Genomic DNA, 25,752 nt, shown 5'->3' with positions numbered 1-25,752 from the left:
GCGGAGCGGGGGCGAGGGGGCGGACAGGGGGCGGGGGGAATGGAGGGAGGGAGGGGGCGAGGTGGAGCGAATGGACGGGGGGGGCAGGGGTGAAGGCGGGAGGGGAAGGCAGGGGTGGAACGGGAGGGCGGAGAGGCGGGAGGGAGCGGGGCGGGAGGCGAGGGGTGAGGGGGCGGAATGGGCGGCAGGGGTGAGCGGAACGGAGGAGGGCGGGGTGGAGCGAGGGGGTAGCGGGGTGGAGCGGAGGGGGTAGCGGGGTGGGGGTGAGCGGAGGGGGTAGCGGGGCGGGGGTGGAGTGTGGCGAGGGGGGGTGGAGCACGGCGGGGGTGAGGCGGGGAGTGAGGGGGGAGGCGGGAGGGGCTACGGTGAGGGGGGGGGGAGAGACGGAGGTGCGAGGGGGGGGTGAGAGCAGAGGCGGGGGCGAAGCGAAGGAGGGGCGGGTGAGGCGAGGGATGGTGCGGTAGTAGCAGCGGGTGAGGGGAGGTGAGGGCGGACGGGTAGGGGCAGGAGAGGGCGAGGGGTAGGGGCAGGAGAGGGCGGAGGGGTAGGGGCAAGGAGGGGCTAGGGGGAGGTAGAGGTACGGCGGGGGAGGGGAAGCTCACAGGAGCGGATTGGGTTGACTTGTGGACCTAGTTACTTTACTACTTGCTGCACGTATCAGTTAATCTCTCTTTTGTATATTACTGTAGCTCTAATTTGAATTACATTGTATGAGACATGGACAAAATGAAGGGGTTTGGCATTCAAATTTCATGCTAGCTCTAGTCTCAACCTTGGAATCTACCAGTCGTCCTAACTTGTTGGAGTTGAGCATCTCCTGATGTACCACGATCAAGGTAGGAGTGAGGGCCTTTGTTGTGGGTGTGCCCACCCCATTGTGAGGTTAGTGTAGGGTAGCATGCTTTTCTGGGGCAGATTTTCCTCTATAGAGGCTCCACCTGGGTGTTGTACAGTCCAGACGATGGCTCAGGGGTCCTATGGGCATGCTGACAAGTGAACTTGGAGGCGCACTGCAGGCGGGTGTCCCCAGGCAGGGTGCAGACCTAGACCTGGCTCTGTTCAGAGGGCCTGTTTGCTGTCGCGATGGCAGCCTATCAAGGCACCTACTTGTCTGCTCCGATGACAGCCTCCTCTTGTAGGCTCTTCTAGGGGGCCATGCAGGCCACCACTGAGGTGTTAGATATCAATGCTCCACTCTCGTGCTCCACTCTCGTGTAACTATGTGGGAACCAGCTAACTCTACTTGTAAGCCCCCCATATGAGAAGGCATTTGAGTAGCTCGGTTATCTGGTAGGTCTTGGTTTGGATGATGGCTGGACGGCTTCAGATCTCAGGGGGGTCACTATGTATAAACCCTCTATATCACGTGCGTTTAAGGCCTATATTTAAAATCCCTTATCTGTAAAATTTTTCATTAATAAAATGTACCCCTTTTCTATACAAATCTGTAAATTTTTTCCAAAACTATTTTAAATAGTCCCTTATGTGTATTTATTTCTGTAAATTTTAGAAATAAAAAATATCCTTCTGTTGAACTCACGTGATAGGGTTACATATGATGAGTGACCCCCCGAGCTTCAGATAGAGTTGGCACACCACCAACTAGGCTACATGCAAGTGCGGTAAGGCATCCCTTGATTGACCGCACTGAGGGTAGATGGAGCATTTCCCGCGGCAGCCCACTCTCGGGTTGCGGGGCCCATTTGGAGCCTCAGATGATCCCAGATGGCTCTGGCCCGAACGATAACCATAAGTTAGTTGCTCTGTTTTGCGCACCGGTTCTATCGTATGGTCGGTGGCCTATTCCGACCCCCAGTCGACCATTTTGGGCAGACTGGGTCAGTCACCCAATTGAGCCTAACCGACTACGACTGGTGGCTATATAAGAGCAAGCCCGTGAGGCCCATTTCATCACTGGCTATAACAACCCTGATTCCTTAGCATCCAGCCTCCGTTTTCTACTGCTTCTAGCACGCCATCGAAGCTTCTTTCATACTTTTCAGAGGATTTTCAGCAGCGGTTATATGCCAGAGAGCCTCTCCTCGGGACTGATTTGCCTCATCCCGAAGGGAGGAGATAGACAGGAGATCCGTCAGTGGCGCCCGATCACTCTCCTTACCACTGCCTACAAAATCCTAGCCAAGATGATCAGTGCCAGAGTTCGGCCTCTACTTCCAGACCTCATTCATGACACTCAAACAGGCTTTGTCCAGGATCGCAGTATCCTGGATAATGTCTTCACCTTTTCAGAGGCGGCGGAGTGGGCTCAGCACAGCGGATCACACCTTGCCATCCTTTTTCTCGACTTTGAGAAGGCCTACGATCGGGTGGACTAGTCCTTTCTGGAGGGGACTCTGGAGCGGCTAGGTTTCCCAGCAGGTTGGATTCAGGGTATTTCAGCTTTGTACAGGACAGCTTCTAGCAGAGTCATCATTGGAGGCAGGATGGGTGAGCGTTTTAGCTTGGAGAGATCAGTGCGTCAGGGCTGCCCCCTTGCTCCTTACCTGTTTCTCTTCTTCGCCGAGGCTATGACTTACTACCTCCGGGCGAGGTCTACAGGGATCAGGGGTGTTCGCCTTCCCCTCCGGGAGGACACGGAGCTCTTGGACTCGGAGTACGCGGATGACACAGCCCTGTATGTCCAGGACGATGAGTTGATGCTGGAGAGGGTGAGGATGGCCCTGGAGGTCTTCTGCTCGGCTGCTGGTGCGAAAATCAACTGGAACAAATCAATTGGTTTTCTCACAGACCCCGGGGCGCGTTCTCAGTGGGGGAGGTTTTTGGGTTTCAAGTGGATCCCGCAGGGACAGACAGCTAGACACCTGGGTTTTCAGGTCGGCCTGGACATCACGCCAGCTCAGCAGTTTCTCCCGGTGCTAGATTCCATCCGACGGAAGCTGGCTTTTTGGAGCACTGCTAAGCTTTCCCTTGCAGGTCGTGCCTTGGTAGTCAACCAAGTCCTCCTTGCCACGGCTTGGTATGTGGCTTCCTGTTGGTGTTTCTCGAGATCCAGTGTGGCACAGCTTAGGAGGCTAGTTCGGAACTTCCTTTGGTCCGGGGAGGATGGCCTCAGAGATACCAGAGCCAGGGTTGCTTGGCAGACAGTTATTCTTCCGCAGGCTGAGGGAGGCCTGGGAGTCATCGATCCAGAGCTGCAGAGTCAGGCCTTGTTAGGCAAGTTAGTCATCCGCGGTTTGACCCCAAGGGGGTAGACGTGGAAGATGCTACTTCAGCAGGGGGTCGGTTCTTGTGTCGGGTCGGTTCTTATGTCCCGCGCCGAGGTGGAGAGTGGCTCCCGTCCCTCAGGTGGATCTTCACTTCCGCCCCGCTTACTCAGCCCCATTCCCCACTCGTTCGTAGCCTCCTCATGGTTTGGAGGTAGCTCCGCCTCAGTCTCATTCAGTCCCCTCCCCGCTGTCAGGAGGAGATCGATCGCCAGCTGCTTATCTGGAATGATCAGGTCAGAGATGCCGAGGGCCTTCAGCTGGGGGAGAGATCACATATCAGGTGGGATGGTTGGATGAGGGGGCCAGCCCGGTCCCTTCGAGTTTGGAGGGACACGTACAGACATTTGGAGACGGCTGATCTCGCAGGCGCAGCTGGAGGTGCACGTGGAGCCCAGGCGAGACGCACGGAGATCGACGACGCGATCCCAGCTGATTGGTTGGTTCCACCTGAGCCTCAGATCCTCATGCCTGGTGACGACCATTGGCTGGGACAGTTCACCCCCCGTGGCATCCCACTGGTGGTCGCAAGACGTATGGACGACTCCTCTATTTCTTTCTTCACGGTTATGGGGGATGGACGACTCAGGAGAGAGGCTGCACTCATCGACCCCCTACTCCCATGGTAGAGGGTTCGGATCATAGGCCTTTTGGGGAAGGTCTGGTGTACTGATCCTAGCATTGAGCAGGATCAGATGCAGCTTTGGCGACTCTGGCTCTGGGAGGGGCGGGCCTTGTCAGAGCTTGATTGGGACCCAGGAGAGTGAAGTGGCCAGAGGTTGTGACAGGACAGGGGCCGACCTCCTTCTTTGCCTACAGCACGACTTTGGGCAGGCGAGTTCTTGGGAGGATGCAGAGCCGCCCCCCCACCCAGTGGCCCAGTTGGTATGCACAAGGTATTTCCAGATTCTTTTTGTAGGCCTTCTGGAAGGCCTTGTGGGAGAGCTGGCGGCCGCGGAAGATCTCCTACTTCCTGTGGCTTCTTGCCCACAAAGGTCTTCCGGTGGGGAGCTGGTTGAGACAGATAGGCCAGGACAGACGCTGTCAGATCTGCCATGAGGTTGAGGAGTCACCAAAACACTGCCTGTGGAGCTACACTCGTGCCCAGGAAGTGTGGAGGTGGACTTTTGGGATTCTCACTCACGCAGCACCAAAGCTAGGCTTGATCACGTGGGGCGCGTTCTGTTGGTGCAGCACCGCACCTGGTCTACATCACTTATTCGAGGCATGCCAGGAGGACCCCACTTTCCTTATCACGCAGGGTACATGGGGGCCGCTCGAGGGTATCCCGCAGCACCTAGCAGAGGCGGATACAGGAGTTCAGGAGAGGCAGCCAGTCTGGGAGATTATTAGCAGCATAGCAGGGTGGCACATTTGGACCTCGGGTTGCGCGTAGATCCTCGGTGGCACCTCCTTATCGACTGCCCAGATCATGACTGATATTTGGTGCGAGATTATTCATACCTCAGAGGCCAGTGGGACCAGATTCAGGGAGATTCCCGGTCTGGTCAAGAGAAGCGGAGACGCTTCCTCCGGGCTCGGAACACTCAGGGCCTCTTCTTCGAGCAGACTTCGCAGGGCCTTCGGTGGCGCTACTCACCACCCCGATGGCTATTCATTCACACTCGCCTTATCCCGACGTGAGAGAGTGATTTATTGTGTTACCTTTTAGGGCTGTGTCCGATTTGTGAATGCAGCCCGTCAGCTACAAGCTGACCTTTTGTATCTTGTTCTCGAAGTAATATAATTAGCACTGTCTTTTCGGCAAAAAAAAAAAGTAGTAAAGTAACTTATCCTAGGGAAAATACAACGAGAATGATAGAGGGAGGAGGGTACTTGATCTATCAGAAGCTAGTGAGGAATTGCACAACTTGGTGCATGTTGGGACAATCAGAGGGCAAATGATTTGTGCACATGAGAGTAACCTGTATTAGTCTCTTCACCACTCGTTCAGTCAAAGTTGTGGTGTCGAAAACGCTCAATTCATTATGCGCGTAAGCTGACTGTGCCCATGACACAAGACTTTGTGCTTCCTCCATCTCGTTGCTGAACATGGTGGGTCTCCTGCCAGTGAGAAGCTCTAGCATTATTACTCCAAAGCTATAGACATCTCCCTTAGTACTCACTTGACAATTGTATCCATATTCTGCAATCAAATCAATGTATCATTAGTACTCACTTGACCATTGTATCCATATTCTGCAATCAAATCTATGTATCATTAGCACACACTTCATGGGGAATGAAAAGAATGAGAAACATTAATCATTAAATAAGAATAGGGCTGGAAAGTTAAATTTCATTGGGCCTTGCCTGGAGGTATATAGCCCACAGATCCCCTAAGCAAAAGAGACGTCGAATCTTCATAAGTATTTCCACAAAGGAGCTTTGCAATTCCAAAATCAGAAATGTGTGGTTCCAAATGAGCATCCAACAGAATATTCTCAGGCTTGATATCACAATGCACAATAGTTCCTTCGGGATGGAGGTCATGCAAGTAGTGCAGGCCATGTGCAACCCCTCTTAATATGCACAATTTCTCCTGCAAACTCAATGGATTCCTTTGCATCTGGCTCCCATAGCAATGCTCTGTCAAATTGCCATTGGGTATCAGCTCTAGAATAAGCGCTTTGATATCCAAGCTGATGAAGCATCCAAGTACTCTCACAATGTTTCGGTGTCGTACTTTGGCCAGCAGCTGCACTTCTCTTCTAAACCGAGCCTCTACATTCAAGGCCACTTCATTCCTTAGAACTTTAACGGCCACTGCTATATTCTGTCGCAGGAGCATAGCTCTGAAGACGATGCTGGCACTTCCAGAAACTATGATATTCTCCTGGCTAAAGTTGTCAGTTGCTTGTTGATGTTCTGCTGTAGTGACCAAATAATAATTCTTTCTCAACAAATTGTCTTGTTGATGAGCTGTTGCTCTGCAGCAGCTAAGCTTCTGACGCCAAATGACGAGAATTGTGAAAATTGCCGCCGCAAGGACGATTGACACAGTAACTAGAATGTCCACCACCAATTTGCGTTTTGAATGAGACCAAGGTGTGATGGGTGAAGTGTTGTTACATGCTTTGTGAAGTATTTGGCCGCACAGGTCAGGATTTCCAGAGAAGTTTGAAATTGATGCATTTCGGAATAGAGGGATTTGTGGAAGTGAACCATTAAGTTGATTATAAGACAGATCCAACCATTCTAGGCTGCGAAGCTGTACAAGGTCCGCTGGTACATTTCCACTGAGTTTGTTGTATGACAAATTCAAGCTCGTCAATTCCACGCAGCCACTAAGAGCGGCAGGAACTTGGCTGGACAGGCCGTTCGTTGATAGATCCAAGGACACAAGTTGCACAAGTTTTCCAAGCTGTGGTGGTACTGGGCCAACCAAGCGATTATGCGAGAGATCTAAGCTAAGAAGATCATGTAGTTCTCCCAGACTAGTTGGAATGCTACCTGAAACAGCAGTCAAGAGAATAAAAATGTCGTCAATGAACTTCACAAGACAGGACTTTGCCGCAACAACACAAATCTAATGGGAGAAATCACCTGAGAGATTATTGAAGGAGAGGTCTAGTATCATCAGGGATAGGGAGGTGGAAAACATGCTGGGAATGGTTCCTTCGAAATGATTGTGTTGAAAGCGTAGGCGGAGTCGTCCCTGGAGACGTGCAAGAGAGCGAGGAAGAGTCCCTGTAAAAGAATTGTAGGACAAGTATAGGTAGGTGAGGTTGGCGCATTGGTCGAAAGCATGGGGAAGGTTGCCTTCGAATCGGTTGTTGCTGATAATCGAGTCTGAAGGAGTCCTCCCAGAAAGGCCTCAGGTGCTGTGAGCTGGTTGGACGAGATGTTAAGTGTCTCAAGGGCTGTGCAGTTGAGCAAGGCCGCAGGAAGAGTTCCCGTCAGTCTATTACTCCCAAGCGAGAGCCTCTGCAAGCCTCGAAGCCCGCCAATCTGCACAGGAATTCCTCCGCTCAACTGGTTGTCGCTCAGCGAAACATTCACTAGAAGCGAGCAATTCGTCAAGGACGTTGGAATTTCCCCGCTCAGGTTGTTGCCCCCAAGATCAAGCCTTCCTAATCGTTTCAGCATGTCTAGCTCTGATGGTATCCCTCCGCTCAGTTGGTTTTGTGAAAGCTGCAGGTCCTCCAAAGCCGAGCAGTTCGCCAAAGTTGTGGGAACACCACCCGTCAATCCATTGATCCAGAGGTCAAGCACTCTCAGACGTTGCAGCATGCATAGCTCTGATGGTATCCCTCCGCTCAGTTGGTTTTGTATAAGCTTCAAGTTCTCCAAAGCTGAGCAATTCCCCAAAGTTGTGGGAATGCGCCCTGTCAATCTATTCTCCCAAAGGTGAAGCACTTTGAGACGTTGCAGCATGCCTAGCTCTGATGATATCTCTCCGCTCGGTTGGTTTTGTGCAAGCTCCAGGTCCTCCAAAGCTCAGCAATTCCCCAAAGTTGTGAGAATGCCCCCTGTCAATCTATTCTTCGAAAGGTCAAGCACTCTGAGATGTTGTAGCATGCCTAGCTCTGGCAGTACCTCTGAATTCAAGTTGTTAGCACAGAGATCAAGGGATTGCAAGGAAGTGCAATTGGCAAATAACCAAGGGGGGATGTTTGCAAAGAAATTATTGATGGAGAGGTTGAGAGCTAAGAGGAAGGAGAGGTGGCCAAGAGTCAAGGGAATGGAGCCATGAAGCAAGAGATTAGACAAGTCAAGAGCTATAACATGGCCTTGCTCATTACATTGGACTCCTATCCATGCGAGTGTGGTGGACGAATTGGTACAACAACTACTTGAATTGTGCACCACCTTCCCCCAAGTCAAAAGGGAACCCTGAGGGTCGGACAAGGAGGCCTTGAACGCAAGCAAGGAGGCAGCATCTTGGGGCCTGGTATGCAACCTCTTGTTGCGACTACTACAATAGTGAAAAGCATGAGGATACACATCATTAAAACCACCATGATTGTTCTATGCCTCACACATGCCATAAGTTTCAATTCTTTTTTTCCCTTCCTCCCCTCCTTAGATATATATATATATATACTAGCTCTACATTATCATTAGAGTGTGCAACACAATACAAGTTTACAAGTCATATATCAGCAATGCCATTATTTCATTCACTGGATTCACCAAATCCAATGCAACAAATTGGAACAGAAAGGTAATTTTGTCTCCTAAATCTGTATATCTTCAACATTCAGGTTCCGTTGCGATAACAAGTCTCCACAACAAAAATCCTTCCCAAAATTTGTCAACAAGGACTTCTCAAATTGCATCGCAATGGAATCTTTCTAGGTAGTTGTGTGAATAAGTTAGAAGACAAAGAGAACTTATACAGACCACGTTGTCCATATCTTTCCCTCTTACAATAAATTATTGGCTAGAGATGCGGCCTTTCAAGATCATAGAAGGACTTTGAGACAAGCCCAATGTCACAATGTTCAACAGAAAAGGCAAGACAAGTAGTTCATTATGAGAAAATTTCTTCACATGTCACCAAGGTAGGCCTCACAGGTCCTCCAAAGCCAAACACTTTGCCAAAGTTGTGGAAACTCCACCCGACAATCCAGTGCCCCAAAGGTAAAGCACTTTGAGATGTTGTAGCATGCCTAGCTTTTGTGATATCCCTCTTCTCATATGGTGTATTCCAAGCTCTAAGTCCTCCAAAGCTAAGCAATTTCCCAAATTTGTGGGAATGCCCCCCATAAAGGCATGGTCACATGTAGAGTTTTATCAACATAGTTTTTAAATATTTTATTGTTTTACTGAACCAATTGCATGCCTACAATCAAGAACAAAACCGCAAATTAGCTTTTTTTCCCCCCTTTTATAATGATTTTTAAATAGTAGTATATAGATTGTACCTATGAACTTTGCTTATTTCACCTCTACGTTATACACCATTATAGGTTCTTTTTTATATTTTTAAGAAGTTTACCATTTTAACTACCTAAATGACATGGCTATGTATGAATTGTAAAATTGACATTTTTCGCCGTTATGTTATACACCATTATCATTTTCTAGTACAAAAAGATAACCTCATTTTTCATGTACAATGTCATGATTTCAGGACTTTCTCCGCACATATTTATCCAAGTTGGATGCTACATGTATATAAACTAGCTTGATAATATCTGTGTGTTTGAAAAGTAGGTTGGAAATTTAATTTGTAGTGTCCGTTCTATAGAAAATTATAATGCTATAGATTCTCCCATATTTTAGAATGAAAAGATTTGCAAAATGACAAAACATTTACACCCTTGAGACTTTATGAGGTCATTGTAAAATTGTGGCTCTAACTTCTTGATGCAGCGTTTTACACCAAATCATTGGACATAGTCCTTGTGTCTACTCACGACACAAGTTGCGGTTTTTTCGTAGAAGTAGGAGTAGTTATACACATAGATGGGCCCATATAAATGCTACCTAAATGTCAATAAGGACTTCTCAAATTGCATCGCAATGGAATCTTTCCAGGGAGTTGTGTGAATAAGTTAGAAGACAAAGAGAACTTATACGAACCACTTTGTCCATACCTTTCCTTGTTACAATGAATTATTGGCTAGAGATGCGGCCTTTCAAGATCATAAAAGGACTTTGAGACAAGCCCAACGTCACAATATTCAACACAAAAGGCAAGACAAGTAGCTCATTATGAGAAAATTTCTTCACATGTCACCAAGGTAGGCCTCACATGTCCTCCAAAGCCAAACACTCTGCCAAAGTTGTGGGAACTCCACCCGACAATCCAATGCCCCAAAGGTAAAGCACTCCGAGACGTTGTAGCATGCCTAGCTTTTGTGGTATCCCTCTTCTCATATGGTTTATTCCAAGCTCTAAGTCCTCCAAAGCTAAGCAATTTTCCAAATTTGTGGATCAATCTATTTTCCACAAGGTAAAGCTTTTTGAGACATTGTAGCATGCCTAGCTTTGACGGTGTCCCTCCGCTCAATTGATTCTACACAAGCTCCAGGTCCTCCAATGCCGAGAAATTAGCCAAAGTTGTGGGAACAATGCCCATCAATCCATTGCTCCAAAGTTAAAGCACTCTTAGATGTTGCAGCATGCCTAGCTCTGATGATATCCCTCTACTTAGTTGGTTTTATGCAAGCTCCAGTTCCTCCAAAGACAAGCAATTTTCTAGAGTTGTGGGAACACCACCCATCAATCCACTACGTGAAAGGAAAAGCACTCTGACACCTTAGAGCGTGTCTAGCTCTGAGGGTATCTCTCCAATGAAGTTGTTAGCACTGAGATCAAGAGATTGCAAATTGGTGCAATTGACAAATAACCAAGGGGGGATGTTGCCAAAGAAAATATTGAAGGAGAGGTTGAGATGGCCAAGAGGCAAGGGAAGGGAGCCATGAAGTGAGAAAGTAGACAAGTTGAGAGCTATAACATGACCTTTTTTGTTACATTGGATTTCTATCCATGCAAGTGTGGTGGAGGAATTGGTGCAGCAACTACTTGAATTGCGCACAGCCGTGCCCCAACTCAAAAGGGAATGATAAGGGTCAAACAAGGAGGCCTTGAATGCAAGCAAGGAGGTAGCATCTTGTTGGGCTGGTATGCAACCTCTTGTTGCTACCACTACAATAGTGAAAAATATGAGGATGCACATCTAGGGCACATCTTCAACACCACCATGCTTGTTCTATGCCTCACACATGTGACTTTAAGCCTAGTCTTAGCTTTGAAATGCATAAGTGTCGGTCCTTGTTTCCCTTCCTCCCCTCCTTACAGAGATACTAGATGTACCTAATCATTGCATTGTGCAACATCACAAACAATTCAAATATGAGCAATGCCACTGTTTCATTCATAAAGGCATGGTCACATGTATATCTTTATTAACATAGGTTTTTAAAGTTTTTATTGTTTTGGGTAACCACATTGCATGCCTATGGATGAGAACAAAACCAAAAATTAATAGTTTTAAAAATTTTGGTTTTTTTCCTTTTATTTTGAAATGGTAGAATTGCTCGTTTTTATATAGATTGTAACTATGAACTCTTAATTAGCCCTTACACTATACACCATTATAGGTATATTAATTATCTTTTAACAACTTTACCATTCTAACCATCTAAATAACATGGCTATGTATGAATTGTAACTATCGACTTCTTTTTGCCTTTAAGTTATACACTATTATCGTCTTCTACTACAACAAGATAACTGCTCTTTTGAAGGGGATAAAAACCATGTGCTACAATTATTATTGATATTATTACTCATGTACAATGTCATAATTCCAGCATTATGAGGACTTGCTTGTTTTACATGTAACAATTGTTTCAATGTTGGATGCTACATGGAATATAACCAGCTTAAGAAAAGTAGGATTGAATTTTTTTGGAAATTTAATTTTCAGTGTCCATCCTATAAAAGCATATGGCTATAAATTCTCCTATATTTTAGAATGAAATTATTTATGACAAAATGGATCCTTGAGACCTTATGAGGCCATTGTTTAAGTGTGGCTCTAGCTTCTTAACAGCTTTTTTCACAAAATCATTTTCATTGTGCTTCCCAAATGCATATTCTTGCTTCTGTTGTGCCTTAGATCTTTATCTATCTATTATGCTATAGAGTACATATAAATTGCTTTAGAATTTTACTAACATCAATTCCTCACTTTCCAAAAGGAAATTTAATGAGTTCTTAAAGGCAAGGAAAGCTACAAAATATCAATTAAGTTAAGGGGAAGGGATAACATGGAAATAAGATAGCACAATACAAATCTTAATGTAGACATAGTAAAACACTATTGAATCTAGGTTGATTTAAGTGGTATAAGGGCTTCTCTTATATAGGCCTTCATCGAACTAACAATAAAGTGTAGCCTTAGTAGTACTAGCATGGCTTATACTTTTTCCAAAATAGACACCCTCCTAAAATATGTATCCCCTAAAGAAACATTGGAACTTCTAGAAGGAAAAGATTTGCAAAATGTGAGCTTTTAGAATGAAGAGGTTTGCAAAAAGTGAAGTTTCAATCTTGAGACTTTATGAGGACATTATGTAACTGTGATTCTAGTGTCTTGATGTAGCCATTTTTCATAAGATCTAGTGCATTCCATAGTCCTTGTGTCTACTTACAGCATAATTGATGGTTCTTGTGAACAAGTAGCAATACTAATACACACAAAGGGTCAATATATTGCCTAGTACCTAAAAAGTTAGTTTAGCCTATTCAAAATGCAGTGCAAAGGAAATTCAATTGGTTAGACCTATAAAACACCAACATGTTCAAAGGCAATCTGTAAGGACGACTTTGTCTATATTTGAACTTCTTATAGTCACTCAATGGCTAGAGATTGTTTGAGTGCAAGCATGCAAATCAAGGTCAAGATATGGAATCTCAAAGGTTTCCATTGAAGTTGAGAACAAGCCCATGACATTGTTCAACACAAGGAGCAAGAAAAGCAGTACATTAATGAGAAAATTTTGCACATGCCACCAAGGTAGGCCTCTTCAATCTCTCTCTCTCTCTCTCATTTGAAAAGTAGGATTGACAGCTATTAAAAACAAAAGCAATTAATAAATTCTAAAAGGCATCTCTCATAAAGATTTTGCAAATTAAATCTGAATTTTTTAGACTTTATACATTTCAATTCTCCTCCTTAATAGCTATCCAATTGTATATAGCATGATATGTATTTATTTATTTTTTGCATCTCTATAGTTGAATGTAAAAATGGAAGAAATATTTAAAGTGCAATGTCCAAGAAGGATTGTTTGGTGCACCTCTTCTTGATTTCACCTGTGTCTATTTTGTAGGAAATCATATCGCTATGGACTATTCTACATTTTCTCAAAATGAAAAGGCTAGCAAAATGTGAAATTTGCATCCATGAGACTTTATGAAGCCATCATGTAATTGTGTTTGTAGATTCTTGATGGATCCTTTTTTCACAAGATCTAGCCATTCCATAGTCCTTGTGTCTAGTCATAGCATAATTGATGGATTTTGTGGACGAGTAGGAGAAATCATAAACACAAAGGGGGCCATATAGAGCCTACCCAAAAGTTGGTAAAGTCTTGTCAAATTGCATTGCAATGGAAAGTTGTTGTTCCAATAGATTAGAAGACCTATAAAGTGCCAGTATGCAAAGGAAATCTATAAGGACCACTTTGTCCATAGGTCTTGTTAAAATGACTTATTTGCTAGAGAATCAAACAATGAATTATTTGGCCGCCTTGCAATGACTTATTTTCTAGAGATTCTTTGGGTGCAATCATGCAAGTTAAGGTCAAGATATGGACTTTCAAGGTTGTTGGAGTTGAGGACAATCCCATGACGTTCAACATAACTACCAAGAAAATCTTTTCACTAATGACAGATTTGTGGACATGCTACCAAGGTAGGCCTCATTAATCTCTCTCTCTCTCTCTCTCTCTCTCTCTCTCTCTCTCTCTCTCCAACCTTTTGTGCATGCTTAATTGAAATTTATTATACCAAATGTGTGGGTAGTAATATCACAAAAACTTTTCACATTGAATTGCACATGGGAAAATTAGTGTAGAAGCACACAAAACTATACCATATTTTGGGCACCTTTTGATAAATTTGAGTACCAACCTCATCTTTAGTAAGACAAATGTGAAAAAACTATGTAGTTTTTCAAAATGCATGTTTAGAGGGTTTCCTACCAATTTTATGTATATTAACTTGTTGGAATGGCATGTAATGGTCGAGAAAGCATCAAGGAGGAAGGTGAAGAAGTTGAGATCAGACAGAGGTGGTGAGTTCACATCAAGTGAATTCGAAAGTTACTGCAAAAGTCACGGGATCAAGAGGCAGAAACCCCCGCCACATACATCACAGCAAAATGGAGTAGCAGAACGCAAGATGCGTGTCATCTATGAAATGGATAGGAGTATGATGAAAGGGAAAGATTTGTCAATGACTTTCTGGGCTAAAGCATGTAACTCGACAGTTTACATTCTGAATCGTAGCTACACAAAAGCTGTGAACGGATGTAGGCCTTTTCTGGTAAGAAACCTTCAGCTGCACATTTCAGAGTTTTTGGATGTGACTATTTTGTGCATGTCCCTGATGCTAACAGGACCAAATGGGAACCAAAGTGCCGGAAGTGTATTTTCTTGGGCTACAGTGAAGAGGCGAAGGGTTACCGTCTCTATAACCCTATTACCAAGAAGGTAATAGTAAGTCGCAATGTGGTCTTCTCAGAACAGCCGCATCAATTGGAGGAGGATGCTTCCTTCCTAGACAACCAGAACCAGGATATCCATCCAGTACAACCACCAACAGCAGACTGAACTCCCCCAACGGTGCTTGGGAGGATTCAATAAAAAGACAAGGAAGAAGAGCCTGCAGAACCACAATGGCAACAGCCATTCCTGAAGTGGGTAATGTAGCTTTTGGACGGCAGAGAACCTCCAGCCATTGAGGAGGAACCATCCGAACACCACCGGTCCAAGAGATTAGAGGAGCAAAGAAGGGCGCATGAACACTTGGTCAACTATGCTTTGATGACAGAGGTGATCCGTGCTGATGAACCCAAGTGTCTTGAAGAGGCACAAGGTGATGATAGGTGGATGGAGGCTATGCAATCGAAGTATGGCTCCATAATGAAGAGCAACACTTGGGACCTTCTGAATCGACCACCAAAACGCAAGGTAATCAGAATCAAGTGGGTGTACAAGACCAAGTACAAGTCCGACGGCACGGATAAGTACAAGGCTCGGCTTGTGGCAAAAGGATTCCACAGGTACATGGTTTTGATTATCACGATACTTTTGCTCCCATAGCTCAACTAACCACAATTCATAGTGTTTTGGCTTTAGCTGCCCAGGGAAGTTGGCCCGTGTTTCAGATGGATGTAAAATCCGCCTTTCTAAATGGAGATCTCAAGGAGGAAGTATACGTGGAACAACCACCAGGTTTTGTGATCCTCGGTTCAGAAGGTAAAGTCTGTAAACTGAAGAAGGCACTTTATGGGCTGAAACAGGCCCCACGAGCGTGGTACCAGTGAATTGATGCCTTCTTTCTACAAAACGGGTTCAGAAGGAGCCCATCTAATGCAAATTTGTATATCTTGAGAGAAGGAGGCAGGTGTATGATCGTTGTCCTTTATGTGGACGACCTTGTCTTAACATGGAACCATGAAGAGAAGATATCGCAGACAAACCATTTGCTAGGAAGAGAGTTTGAAATGACAGACCTCGGACTGATGCATTTCTATTTGGGGATTGAAGTTTGGCAAGAGCCAAAACAGATCATCTCACAGTTAAAGTATGCTAGAGAGATACTGAAGGCATTTGGCATGGCTGAGTGCAAGACAATTGGCACCCCTATGGAGGTTGACATGAAGCTCTCAAACGAGGATTCATAACCACTGGTGGACGAAGTGAAGTACAGAAGGCTTGTGGGCAGTTTGATTTACTTGTGCAACACATGGCCGGACATCAGTTTTGCGATTGGTGTACTAAGCAAGTTTTCCAATAAGCCTCGGAAGAACCATTGGAGGGCAGGGATGCGGGTGCTAAAATACATCAAAGGCACACTTGATTATGGCATCACCTATACCAAGGGCAACATCTTGATCAGATTCTGTGACTCGGATTGGGTAGGAGATGTGGACAGCAGGAGATCACTGACAGGTGACTGTTTCTCACTTGGATCTAGAGCTGTGTCATGGGTCAGCAAGAAGCAACCTATAGTTGCTCTTTCTTCTACCGAGGGTGAGTACAAATCAACATGCTTTGCTTCTTACGAGGCAGTGTGGTTGAGGAGGATTTTACGGGACATGGGTGCAGTGCAGAACAAGCCTACGCAGTTATCATGTGACAATCAGAGTTGCATGGCGATTGCAAAGAATCTTGTATTCCAGGCTCACACAAAAGACATTGAGATTCAATATGACTTTGTATGTGAGCTCATCATGGATGGAGAGGTCGACTTGGTGTACTGTTCGACTACAAAGAATGCTGCGGACATCTTCACGAAGGCTCTTGGAAGAGACTTGCTGGAGAGGCATCTTCATCGACTTGGCATTGGACCGAAAAAGTAGGTTCACTTGCGGGTGGACATTGAGGGGGGTGTTAGATATCAATGCTCCACTCTTGTTTGACTACGGGGGAACCAGCTAAGTCTACTTGTAAGCCCCCCATATGAGGAGAAGGCATTTGAGTAGCTTGGTTATCCGGTAGGTCCTAGTTTGGAAACCAGATGGGGGCCACGTGTGGCCTAATGGCTGGACGGAGTTGGCACACTGCCAACTAGGCTACATGCAAGTGCGGGAAGGCATCCCATGATTGACTGCACTGAGGGTAGATGAAGCATTTCTCGGGGCAGCCTACTCTCAGGTTGCGGGGCCTGTTTGGAGCCTCAGATGATCCCGGATGGCTCTGGGCCGAACGGATGATCCCGGATGGCTCTGGGCCGAACGGATATCGTAGCTTAGTTGCTCTATTTTGCGCAACGGTTCTACCATGTGGTCGGTGGCCTATTTCGGGTCCGTCGCGGCCGTTTTGGATGGACTACGTCAATCACCCAATTGGGTCTAACCAACTACGATTGGTGGCTATAAAAGAGCAAGCTCGTGAAGCCCATATCATCATTGGCTATAACAACCCTTATTCCTTAGCATCCAGCCTCCGTCCTCTACTATTTGTAACTTGCCATCGAAGCTTCTTTCACAGGAGCACACGGCTGGGAGGCAGCGCCATCTGTTGTATCAGTTCTATAATAATCAAATCTTTGATTCTCCATACTATCTATTTTCTCTCTTGCGTACGATATCTGTTGAGCACAGACGTTGTATTGTTTTCTTACAGTTTGCATGTGTGAAAAAGAACCCCCTTCAAAAAACCATTCAAGATATATCCCTCAAGGCAAAGGAGTGAAATAATGCTTCCAAATAGGACAAAAGGATAATGTTGACTTACAAAATCACATCAATACACTAAACACCCAAATTTAACCCTTAATCCCCTTACATCCTATAAATGGAACACCAATCTGCCACACTTTTATAAGCCACTTCCTTCTCCAAATTCCATTAAGCCTCCATATTTTTCGTCTATCTCTATTTTCCGCCCTCCAACTTCTGTCCACCATTTCCACCACCACCACCACCACTTTTTCTGTCACCTCCCTTCCATCTCCACCACCACCTCCCATCATCTTCCTCTCCACCACCTCCACTTTTTCCGCCCATCCCCCATCTCCCCCCACTCAAGGTAACCATCCTTTCCCCCTCCACCATCTCTCTACCTCTCTCAACACCCCCATCTCCCCTTTTCCCCCTTCACGTCCCCTTTTGCCCCTCCACCATCTCTCTAGCTCTCTCTAAACCCCCATCACCCTCCACTCCACCATCTCTCTACCTCTCTCTACACCCTCATCTCCCCTTTTCCCCCTCCATCTCCCCTTTCCCCCATCCACCTAGAACCCCCAACAACCCCCACCTCCACCCACCCACCCCCCTCCTCTTCCACCTCCCCCCACCCCCCCTCCAATCTCCCTCCCCACCCCCCCCCCCTCCACCCCCCCTCCCCCCCCCACCTCCACCCACCCACCACCCCCCCACTCTCCTCCACCTCCACCTCCACCCACCCCTCCCCACCCCCTCTCCCCCCCCCTCCAATCTCCCCCCCTTCTTCCACCCACCACCTCCTCCTCCACCCCCCCTCGCCCCCCCCTCCAACCTCCTTGCCCCCTCCCTTCCACCCCCCTCACCCCCCCCCACCCCACCCCCTCTCCTCCCCCTCCCCCTCACCCCCTCTCCTCCCCACCCCCCCCTCCACACACCCCCCCCTCCTCCAACCACCCCAAAACACCCCCCTCCCCCCCGGTTCCCCCCCTTTCAACTCTCCCCTCTCTCCCCTCTCTCTCTCACTCTAACTAAAAGGCCATGGGGCCTTTATTGCCTACGGGCGGCTAGCCCACCCAGTAGCGATGCTCGCCAAAACCCAACGCGATGCTCGATAGTGCAGCCTGTCCTCAGATCATAGGCCTCCCTAAAGGCCTCTCCTATAATACCTTCCCCCCCCTCCTTTCACGACCCTCTCCCCCCTCCTACATCTCCACCCCCCCCCTCCACCTCAGTCACTGCCCACAGCCCCGCACCCCCCCTCTCAAAAAAGTAAAAAAGGGAAAAAAAAGAAAAAGAGGGGGAGACTACTAACCTTAAAAATTAACCTTAGTTAGGCTAGTGGAACCTAGGTTAGGCTAGATGACCATAGGCTGAGTTAGTTTGAGATTAGATTAAATTTAGCTTTGGTTCACTTAGTGACTAAGTATAGTTAGTTGGACTACCTACGCCTGTTGGACTAACTGACAGTCACACTAACTAGATAGTTAGATTAACTAGGTTAGGCTAAATGAATTAGACCAGTTAAAGTAACTGTATCTCTAGCTAATAGTTAATTCACAACCCTAGTTAGGCCTAAGGTCTAGGTCCATTCACACTTGGACTTAAAGACCAAAGGGCCCCTCAATTGCCCTAACTTTAAATTTCCATAAGTTGCTTATTTGGGACCCGAATTGGACCAAATTGAACCACAAATTCAAACACAGAACCATTGAGCTATGGATAAAATTTCCAGCCAATTCCACACCATTTAGCCATCCAAAAAACTCATCAATTTGCAGCCCCGCAAGGGCCCCCTTTTTGCACTATTTCGCTCATAAGTTTCCACCGTGACCTCTGATTGACAATCTGTCTGCAGCGACACATTCCCCCACTCATGTGGGACAATCCTAGGCACATTTTTAACATGAAGGTCCCTAATACACTACTTATCTCTAACCCCCCTAACATTTTTACCCCTTTTGACGAGGCTCCATATATTGTCATTAAACAGCAACTGCAGGAGCAATTGTTTGAATCTAGAAAGGCTCAAAGCTTCAAGCCGCAACTCACAAAGAAAGAACCCAACAAATGCAACAACAAGGAAAAAAAAAAACAACTAACAATCGGACTCCTATTGGAATAGCGACGTACGACAGCAACATCAATAAGACATCGAAACAAGCACAGTAGATCAAGGTTAGAAAAGAAGATCACAACACTGACATTACAATTTCACTATGAAAGCAAGACACAAAGCTTAGCTGACAACAATGCATTCTGACCACTTGGTAAGCTACTGTAATCACACCTCTCTCCTTTTCCTTTCATGGAATGACAAGCCCATGTCGGATAGCTTCGAAGAGGAAATGTTGCCTCGCCATATTGGTATTGCATATTTTACAAGAAATAGAGCTCAGGTAGAGGTTGCTTCCTAGCTAGATGATCTAGAGGATATCTTTCACGACCCTGATTATATCCCTAGTGGGAAAAGTTCCTCTAATAATTCCCTACATAGCCAGGAGGTGCATGAGGCAAAAAATGAGCTAGAAAGATTAATGCTATCCACTTCAACACAGGAATTACTACAAAGAACACTTGCCACTAATATTACAGGCAGTGTCTTTGTGACTACAAGGAACAACTGAATTTCAACCCTCTCCCACCACCTCCAAAGAAGAAGAAAAAGAAGCCCGTCAAATTCAAGTTCAAGTTCAAGCTTAGCAAAAAATGCAAAACCCATTGGTCAAAGCGGTAAAGTTTATTGGCAAGAAAGGTCAAAACCCTGACAGCCATGTTGGACAATTTGAGACAAGGTGGACAGCTAGTGGATTTGGATAACTACTAGATGATACCAAGAAGAAGTGATTTGCTGCTGCAATGTTCAATGGTAAAGCAATGAATTGGTTTATGTAGTATGGATTGCACATTTTCACACTTATGATGAATTAAAGATTTCTTTCTTAAGTCGTTTTAGGAAAGAGAAAACACCAGAGGACATCTTGAAAAAGCTAAGAACAGTGAAACAAAAAGACTTTATGGTTGAGGACTATTCACAAATGTTTAGAAACCTCAATAGAAGGCTAATAGCAAATCAAAGACCTACCCAAGAGCAACTGGGAGACTATTTTTGCAAAGGATTAAACAAGGAGATGAGATCTGTAGTAGTTGGCAGGGACTAGCTTGGAGGAGCAAATGATTTTAACAATATGGTGGAAGCTACCAAGCGAGCAGAGAGAAGACTTGGTACATCATCAAAATCCAAGAAGACAAAGAAGAAATGACATTCAAATTCAAAAACAGACTTAGAGACAAACATAGATAGTGAAGCAGAAGAAGATAATGAATATGAGGAAGATGACTCATCCAAAAATGATGAGGATGATGAGGAATAATCTAAGAAAAAGAAGAAAGAGAAAAAGCAAAAGCTGAAAGAAAAATCCATAGCAAAAAATGCAGCATACAAAATCTCCAAGTTGGAGAAGATGATTAAAGACCAACTGCAAAGCTTAAAGCCACCCCCACAACAACAAAAGGTTCCATGTGAATTTTGCAAAAAGGACAATCACGACAAAGAAAGATGCTAGTAAAACCCCAATTACAGAGGTAGAGTACCACCTTACATTCAGCCATAACAAAATCAAGCACCAAAAATACCTGCTAATCAAATAGTAGTGGCAAGACCACCACAACAAAGGTATCAAAATGCAGCTCCAAGAAGGCCAAATCAATAACCATGGGGGAACCAGTAGTAGAGGCATATGTAAGACCAAGCTTGCACCTATTGTGGTATGGATGGCCATAGGCAAGGTCCACCATGTGAGCTTTGGTGCAAGCATAGGGAAGAAAGAGGTATACCCATTGTTCAATACGACGGAAGGAACAATCAAAATCATCAGCAACAACAGCCTCCTCCAGGGGTACATATGGTCTATCTAGAACCCATCCATTAGGAGTACAACTACAACAATCAATGCAATCAAAGAAATGTTCAGGATTTGGCAGTTACGAGATCGAAGAATACAAGGCCATTACCAAGGCTAGGAGATGCCCCAAGGGAGACAGCTAGGCCAATGAACTAGCCAAATCAAACTAAGATAAGGAACAAAGCATTGCAACAAGTGCTACAGAACAACACCTCACAAGATGTCAGAAAAGAAGACTGGAATAACAAAGACAAAGGGATAATGCAGTACCAACAGAGCCGACTGTAGTCTAAAGACACTCCACCTACACAACAACAACACAAAAATCATGCTATAAATTTACAATGCAGTAGCAATACATCAGGGCAGTTTCCCGGGAAGAGCCAACATCCACAAAATACTTACTCAAGTCAAAATGCAACTCCAAAATAGAAAACGAACTCTCAGGTCAAAACAACGCTGGAGTTTCCAGAATTACAAAATACAACTGCACAGACAGAACCACGGACTATGATAAATGCCAAAACAACTCTAGGAAGTGAGGATACTACGACAAGAGCCCAAGAGATGCAACATGATGTGAGCATGCAAAATGAGGACAACATTCTTTTTTCCAAAAGTTAATGGAATCCAAGGTAAAAATTACTCTTGATCAACTACTAAACTTGGTTCCAACTTTCAAACATCAAATTTATAAGAGATTGCATTCGAAAGAGTCACATCCAACAAAAGATCAACAACCAAGTAATGATGAAGAGGAAGTTCCCGATATTTACACATCAACAGTTGAAGATTTGGACTACCAAGTACCACTCATTGATGTAGACTACAAAAGGCAGAGAATCCCAAAAGTTTTGGTTGATGGAGGCTCAGGTGTCAATATCCTCTCGAAAGATTTATTCAAAAAATTTTGCTACAATGAATTGGTTCCATCACCATTCCAGGTGAGAATGGTTGACCAAACGAGAATTCTACCTCTTGGAATATCAAGAGGGCAAGAGATTAGAATCATGGGACTAACATTCACAGTCACATTTGTAGTGCTCCAAATGGAGGAAAAAGGGTTTTTCTTACTCAATGCTATTGGGTAGGCCATGGTTAAGACTGCCAAGTGTTGAGAGTTCATGCTTAACATCATGTGATCATGTGTGCATAGCACCATCATGTGATCATATGTGCATAGCACTAACCTTATAGAGTGCTATAAAGGAAAGGGTTAGATCCCCTAACCCTAACTCTAACCCTAAATGGGTTTGTTTATATTCTATTTTTTCAACTAAATCTAGTGTACAGTTAGTCATTTGTGGTGTGCTCTCTAGCTGTGCCCTCTCTCCTCATCTCCACTCTTCTCCTCTCCCCTCTTCATATTTTGTCATGGTATCAGAGCTCCCTTACATTTCGTCGAGGCATTGTGATTCGTACAAGAGAGTGTGATTGATTGAGAGATCGAGAGATTGATGAGAGTGCTCTCAACGGAAGCAAGAACGGAAGAAGGAGAGAGAGAGACAGAGAGCCACACAAGTTTTGGTGGGTGCAGAACCACCCTAATCTTCTTTTTTCATTCATTTATATATGTGTTTGAGTATTGTACATAACCGGGGTTAAGGCACAGTGACCTTTAACCCCCACAACCTCCCACTCAAAGGACAATGTGCCTTTAAGGGAGAACAACCAGTGAGCATACTATCCAATGCCCATCAATACACGACAATACTCAAACCACTGACTAGGTAGACTCTTCGTCAGCATATCTGCAGGGTTATCATCTGTATGAACCTTGACAAGCTCTATGCGCTTGTCCTCAAGTACCTCCCTGATGAAATGGTACCTGACCTCAATGTGTTTGGTCTTTGCATGAAAGACCGGATTCCGTGCTAGCTGAATAGCACTCATGGAATCACTATGCAATGTCGGTACACCTGTATGAATCCCCAAATCTCCCACTAGCCGATCAAGCCATATAGCCTCCTTGCAACCCTCTGTGGCTGCAACATACTCAGCCTCTGTGGTAGACAAAGCCACACACTTCTGTGCACGAGACATCCACGACACTGCACCACCTGCAAAGGTGAACACATAACCAGAAGTGGATCTCCTACTATCCACATGCCCTGCATAGTCTGAATCTGTGTACCCAAGTACACGCATGTCTCCTCTACCAAAGCAAATGCACATCTCCTTGTTACCCTTCATGTACCTCATGATGCACTTAACTGCCTCCCAATGCCTCTTTCCTGGATTAGTCATATACCGGCTAACAACTACCACTGCAAATGCAATGTCTGGTCTAGTAGCTATCATAGCATACATAAGACTCGCAATTGCTGATGCATAAGGAACCTTGGCCATCATGGCCCTCTCCTCATCTGATTTGGGACAATCTGTATGACTCAATTTCACATATGGAGGCAATGGAGTACTCACTGCCTTCCCCCCTCCATATTGAAACGTTGCAATACTTTTGTAACATACTCTTTTTGTGAAAGCCAAAGGAGTTTCCTACTCCGATCACGCGTGATGCGCATACCAAGAATATGACCTGCAAGTCCCAAATCCTTCATATCAAAGGCCTCATGCAACTTGGCCTTTAATGCATCTAGCTCATAAGTATTCTTGCTAGCCAATAGCATATCATCCACATATAGTGCCAAGATTATCAGGCTATTATCCTTAGCCCTTTTAGTGTAGAGGCAGTGATCAATTTCACTCCTTCTAAAACCCTGGGACCGAATGAAAGCATCAAACTTCTGATACCATTCTCTAGGTGCTTGCTTAAGACCATAGAGACTCTTCTTTAGCTTGCAAACTAAATGCTCTTTGCCCTTTTCTTCAAAGCCTTCCGGCTGCACCATGTAAATTTCCTCATGCAAATCCCCATGCAAGAAAGTTGTCTTGACATCCATCTGCATAAGCTCCATATCCTTTGATGCCACTAGTCCAAGCATGCATCTAAGTGTGGTCATCTTCACAACCGGAGAGAATATCTCATCAAAGTCCACACCCGTCTCTTGCTTGAACCCTTTAGCAACCAAACGGGCCTTGTACCTAGGCACATCATCACCTATGACCTTCATTTTGTAGACCCATTTACATGGCAATGCTTTCTTTCCATGTGGCAAAGAAACCAAGTCCCAAGTCTTATTCTTCATAAGTGAACTCATCTCTGATTACATAGCATACTCCCACTTGCGTTGACCCTCACGCATCATAGCTTCTCTGTAGCAAGAAGTCTCCCCGCAATCAGTAAGCATCACATAGTCTACCCCTGGAACAAACCTATTAGGCGGTCTAGACACTCTAGATGATCTTCTCAAGGGCATTTCAGCTTGCTGTCCCATTTGCATATTAGCCACATTTGGCTCATCATTTCCACCAATAGATGATCCATCATCTACCCTTGATTGTATACCTGTGGGAGTACTTGGTGGTACCATTTCTCGCACATTTGGTGCATGGACAGCTTGCTGTCTATCAACATATGCAGGTGGATTCACATCCTGGAAAGTGATTCTCCTCATTTCCACATGTTGGAGGTGCAAATCTCTCATGGACAAAGGGGATAAGAAGAAGGAGAAAGGGTTGAATTATCCCACATACAAAGGTGTGTGGAAGATGAAGGGACATAAATAGTCCAAGTTGCCCCTCCTATCTTCAATTCCCCCAAGCTTGCCTTTTGTGGAGGTTGGAGGGCTGGCTAGGCAAGGGTGCCTTATGGTAGGGGTGGGGACCTGCCATACACACATGCCAGAGCCTCCGTAGTGGCCATGAAGGTTGTGCACTTCCGTGAGGTGCTAGCGGTCTTGGCGGGGGGCACGCTAGGCACATGCTCTTGGATTCTAACATGGTATCAGAGCCCGGGTCTGATCCCCGACCACCTCTCTCCATGATCGATTGGAGGGGGGTGTTGGAGGTGCAAATCTCTCATGGACAAAGGGGATAAGAAGAAGGAGAAAGGGTTGAATTATCCCACATACAAAGGTGTGTGGAAGATGAAGGGACATAAATAGTCCAAGTTGCCTCTCCTATCTTCAATTCCCCCAAGCTTGCCTTTTGTGGAGGTTGGAGGGTTGGCTAGGCAAGGGTGCCTTATGGCAGGGGTGGGGACCTGCCATACACACATGCCAGAGCCTCCGTAGTGGCCATGAAGGTTGTGCACTTCCGTGAGGTGCTAGCGGTCTTGGCGGGGGGCACGCTAGGCACATGCTCTTGGATTCTAACACCACATCCCTCATGGGTTCCTTATGCATCTTCTTCTCATTGAAGACCACATCATGGCTGCGTATGATCTTCTTTGCTTCTGGATCCCAGAGATGATAGCCCATCTCTCCACTTTCACCATAACCTAGAAAGATGCATTTCCTAGACTTAGGATCTAGCTTCTTTCGAAGCTCTTTTAGCACATGTGCATATGCCTCACACCCAAATATATGCAAATGAGAGTAAGAGGGCTTCTTGCCACTCCATGCCTCTTCAGGAATACCACCATCCAAACTCTTACTAGGTGATCTATTGATCACATGCACTGCAGTCTTCATTGCCTCAGCCCAAAAACCACCAGAAAGACTTGCATTGGAAAGCATGCATTGCAACCTTTCTTGAATGGTACGGTTCATATTTTCTGTAATTGGATTTTGCTCTGGAGTATGAGGGGATGTGAGCTCCCTCTTAATCCCACGTGTATCACAGAAATGCTGAAAGTCATGAGAGAGATACTCTCCACCATAGTCAGTCCGTAGGCATTTAAGCGTTCTACCTGACTGATTCTCAACCA

The 25,752-nt window shown here is 45.5% G+C and overlaps 1 protein-coding gene across 1 annotated transcript; it reads right to left on the bottom strand.

The window, feature by feature from the left end:
- Positions 1–5,005: 5,005 nt before the first annotated feature.
- LOC147894179 (putative LRR receptor-like serine/threonine-protein kinase At3g47570) lies at positions 5,006–8,206 on the bottom strand. The gene is made up of 4 exons (XM_087384333.1): positions 7,728–8,206; positions 6,771–7,621; positions 5,538–6,677; positions 5,006–5,370 (listed from the first exon to the last, which is right to left on the bottom strand). Exons 2-4 carry the CDS (start codon positions 6,826–6,828, stop codon positions 5,069–5,071), a joined length of 1,500 nt encoding a protein of 499 aa, XP_087240459.1. The 5' UTR covers positions 6,829–7,621; positions 7,728–8,206; the 3' UTR covers positions 5,006–5,068.
- Positions 8,207–25,752: the final 17,546 nt, after the last annotated feature.

Source organism: Dipteris shenzhenensis, chromosome 14 (assembly GCF_047967505.1).
Source record: "Dipteris shenzhenensis isolate YYH24624 ecotype China chromosome 14, Dip_SZ_1.0, whole genome shotgun sequence".
Classification (NCBI taxonomy): Eukaryota; Viridiplantae; Streptophyta; class Polypodiopsida; order Gleicheniales; family Dipteridaceae; genus Dipteris; species Dipteris shenzhenensis.
This window is presented reverse-complemented; position numbering and strand designations above follow the sequence as displayed.

Bases quoted from the DNA above. Each gene is read 5' to 3' on its own strand.
- LOC147894179 (XM_087384333.1), bottom strand. From the start codon at position 6,828: ATGTTTTCCACCTCCCTATCCCTGATGATACTAGACCTCTCCTTCAAT. The intron at 6,678-6,770 runs GTGATTTCTCCC...CTGCTGTTTCAG, and splicing joins CTCCTTCAATAATCTCTCAG to GTAGCATTCCAACTAGTCTG. The intron at 5,371-5,537 runs GCAAGGCCCAAT...ATTTGATTGCAG, and splicing joins TGTGGGCTATATACCTCCAG to AATATGGATACAATTGTCAA.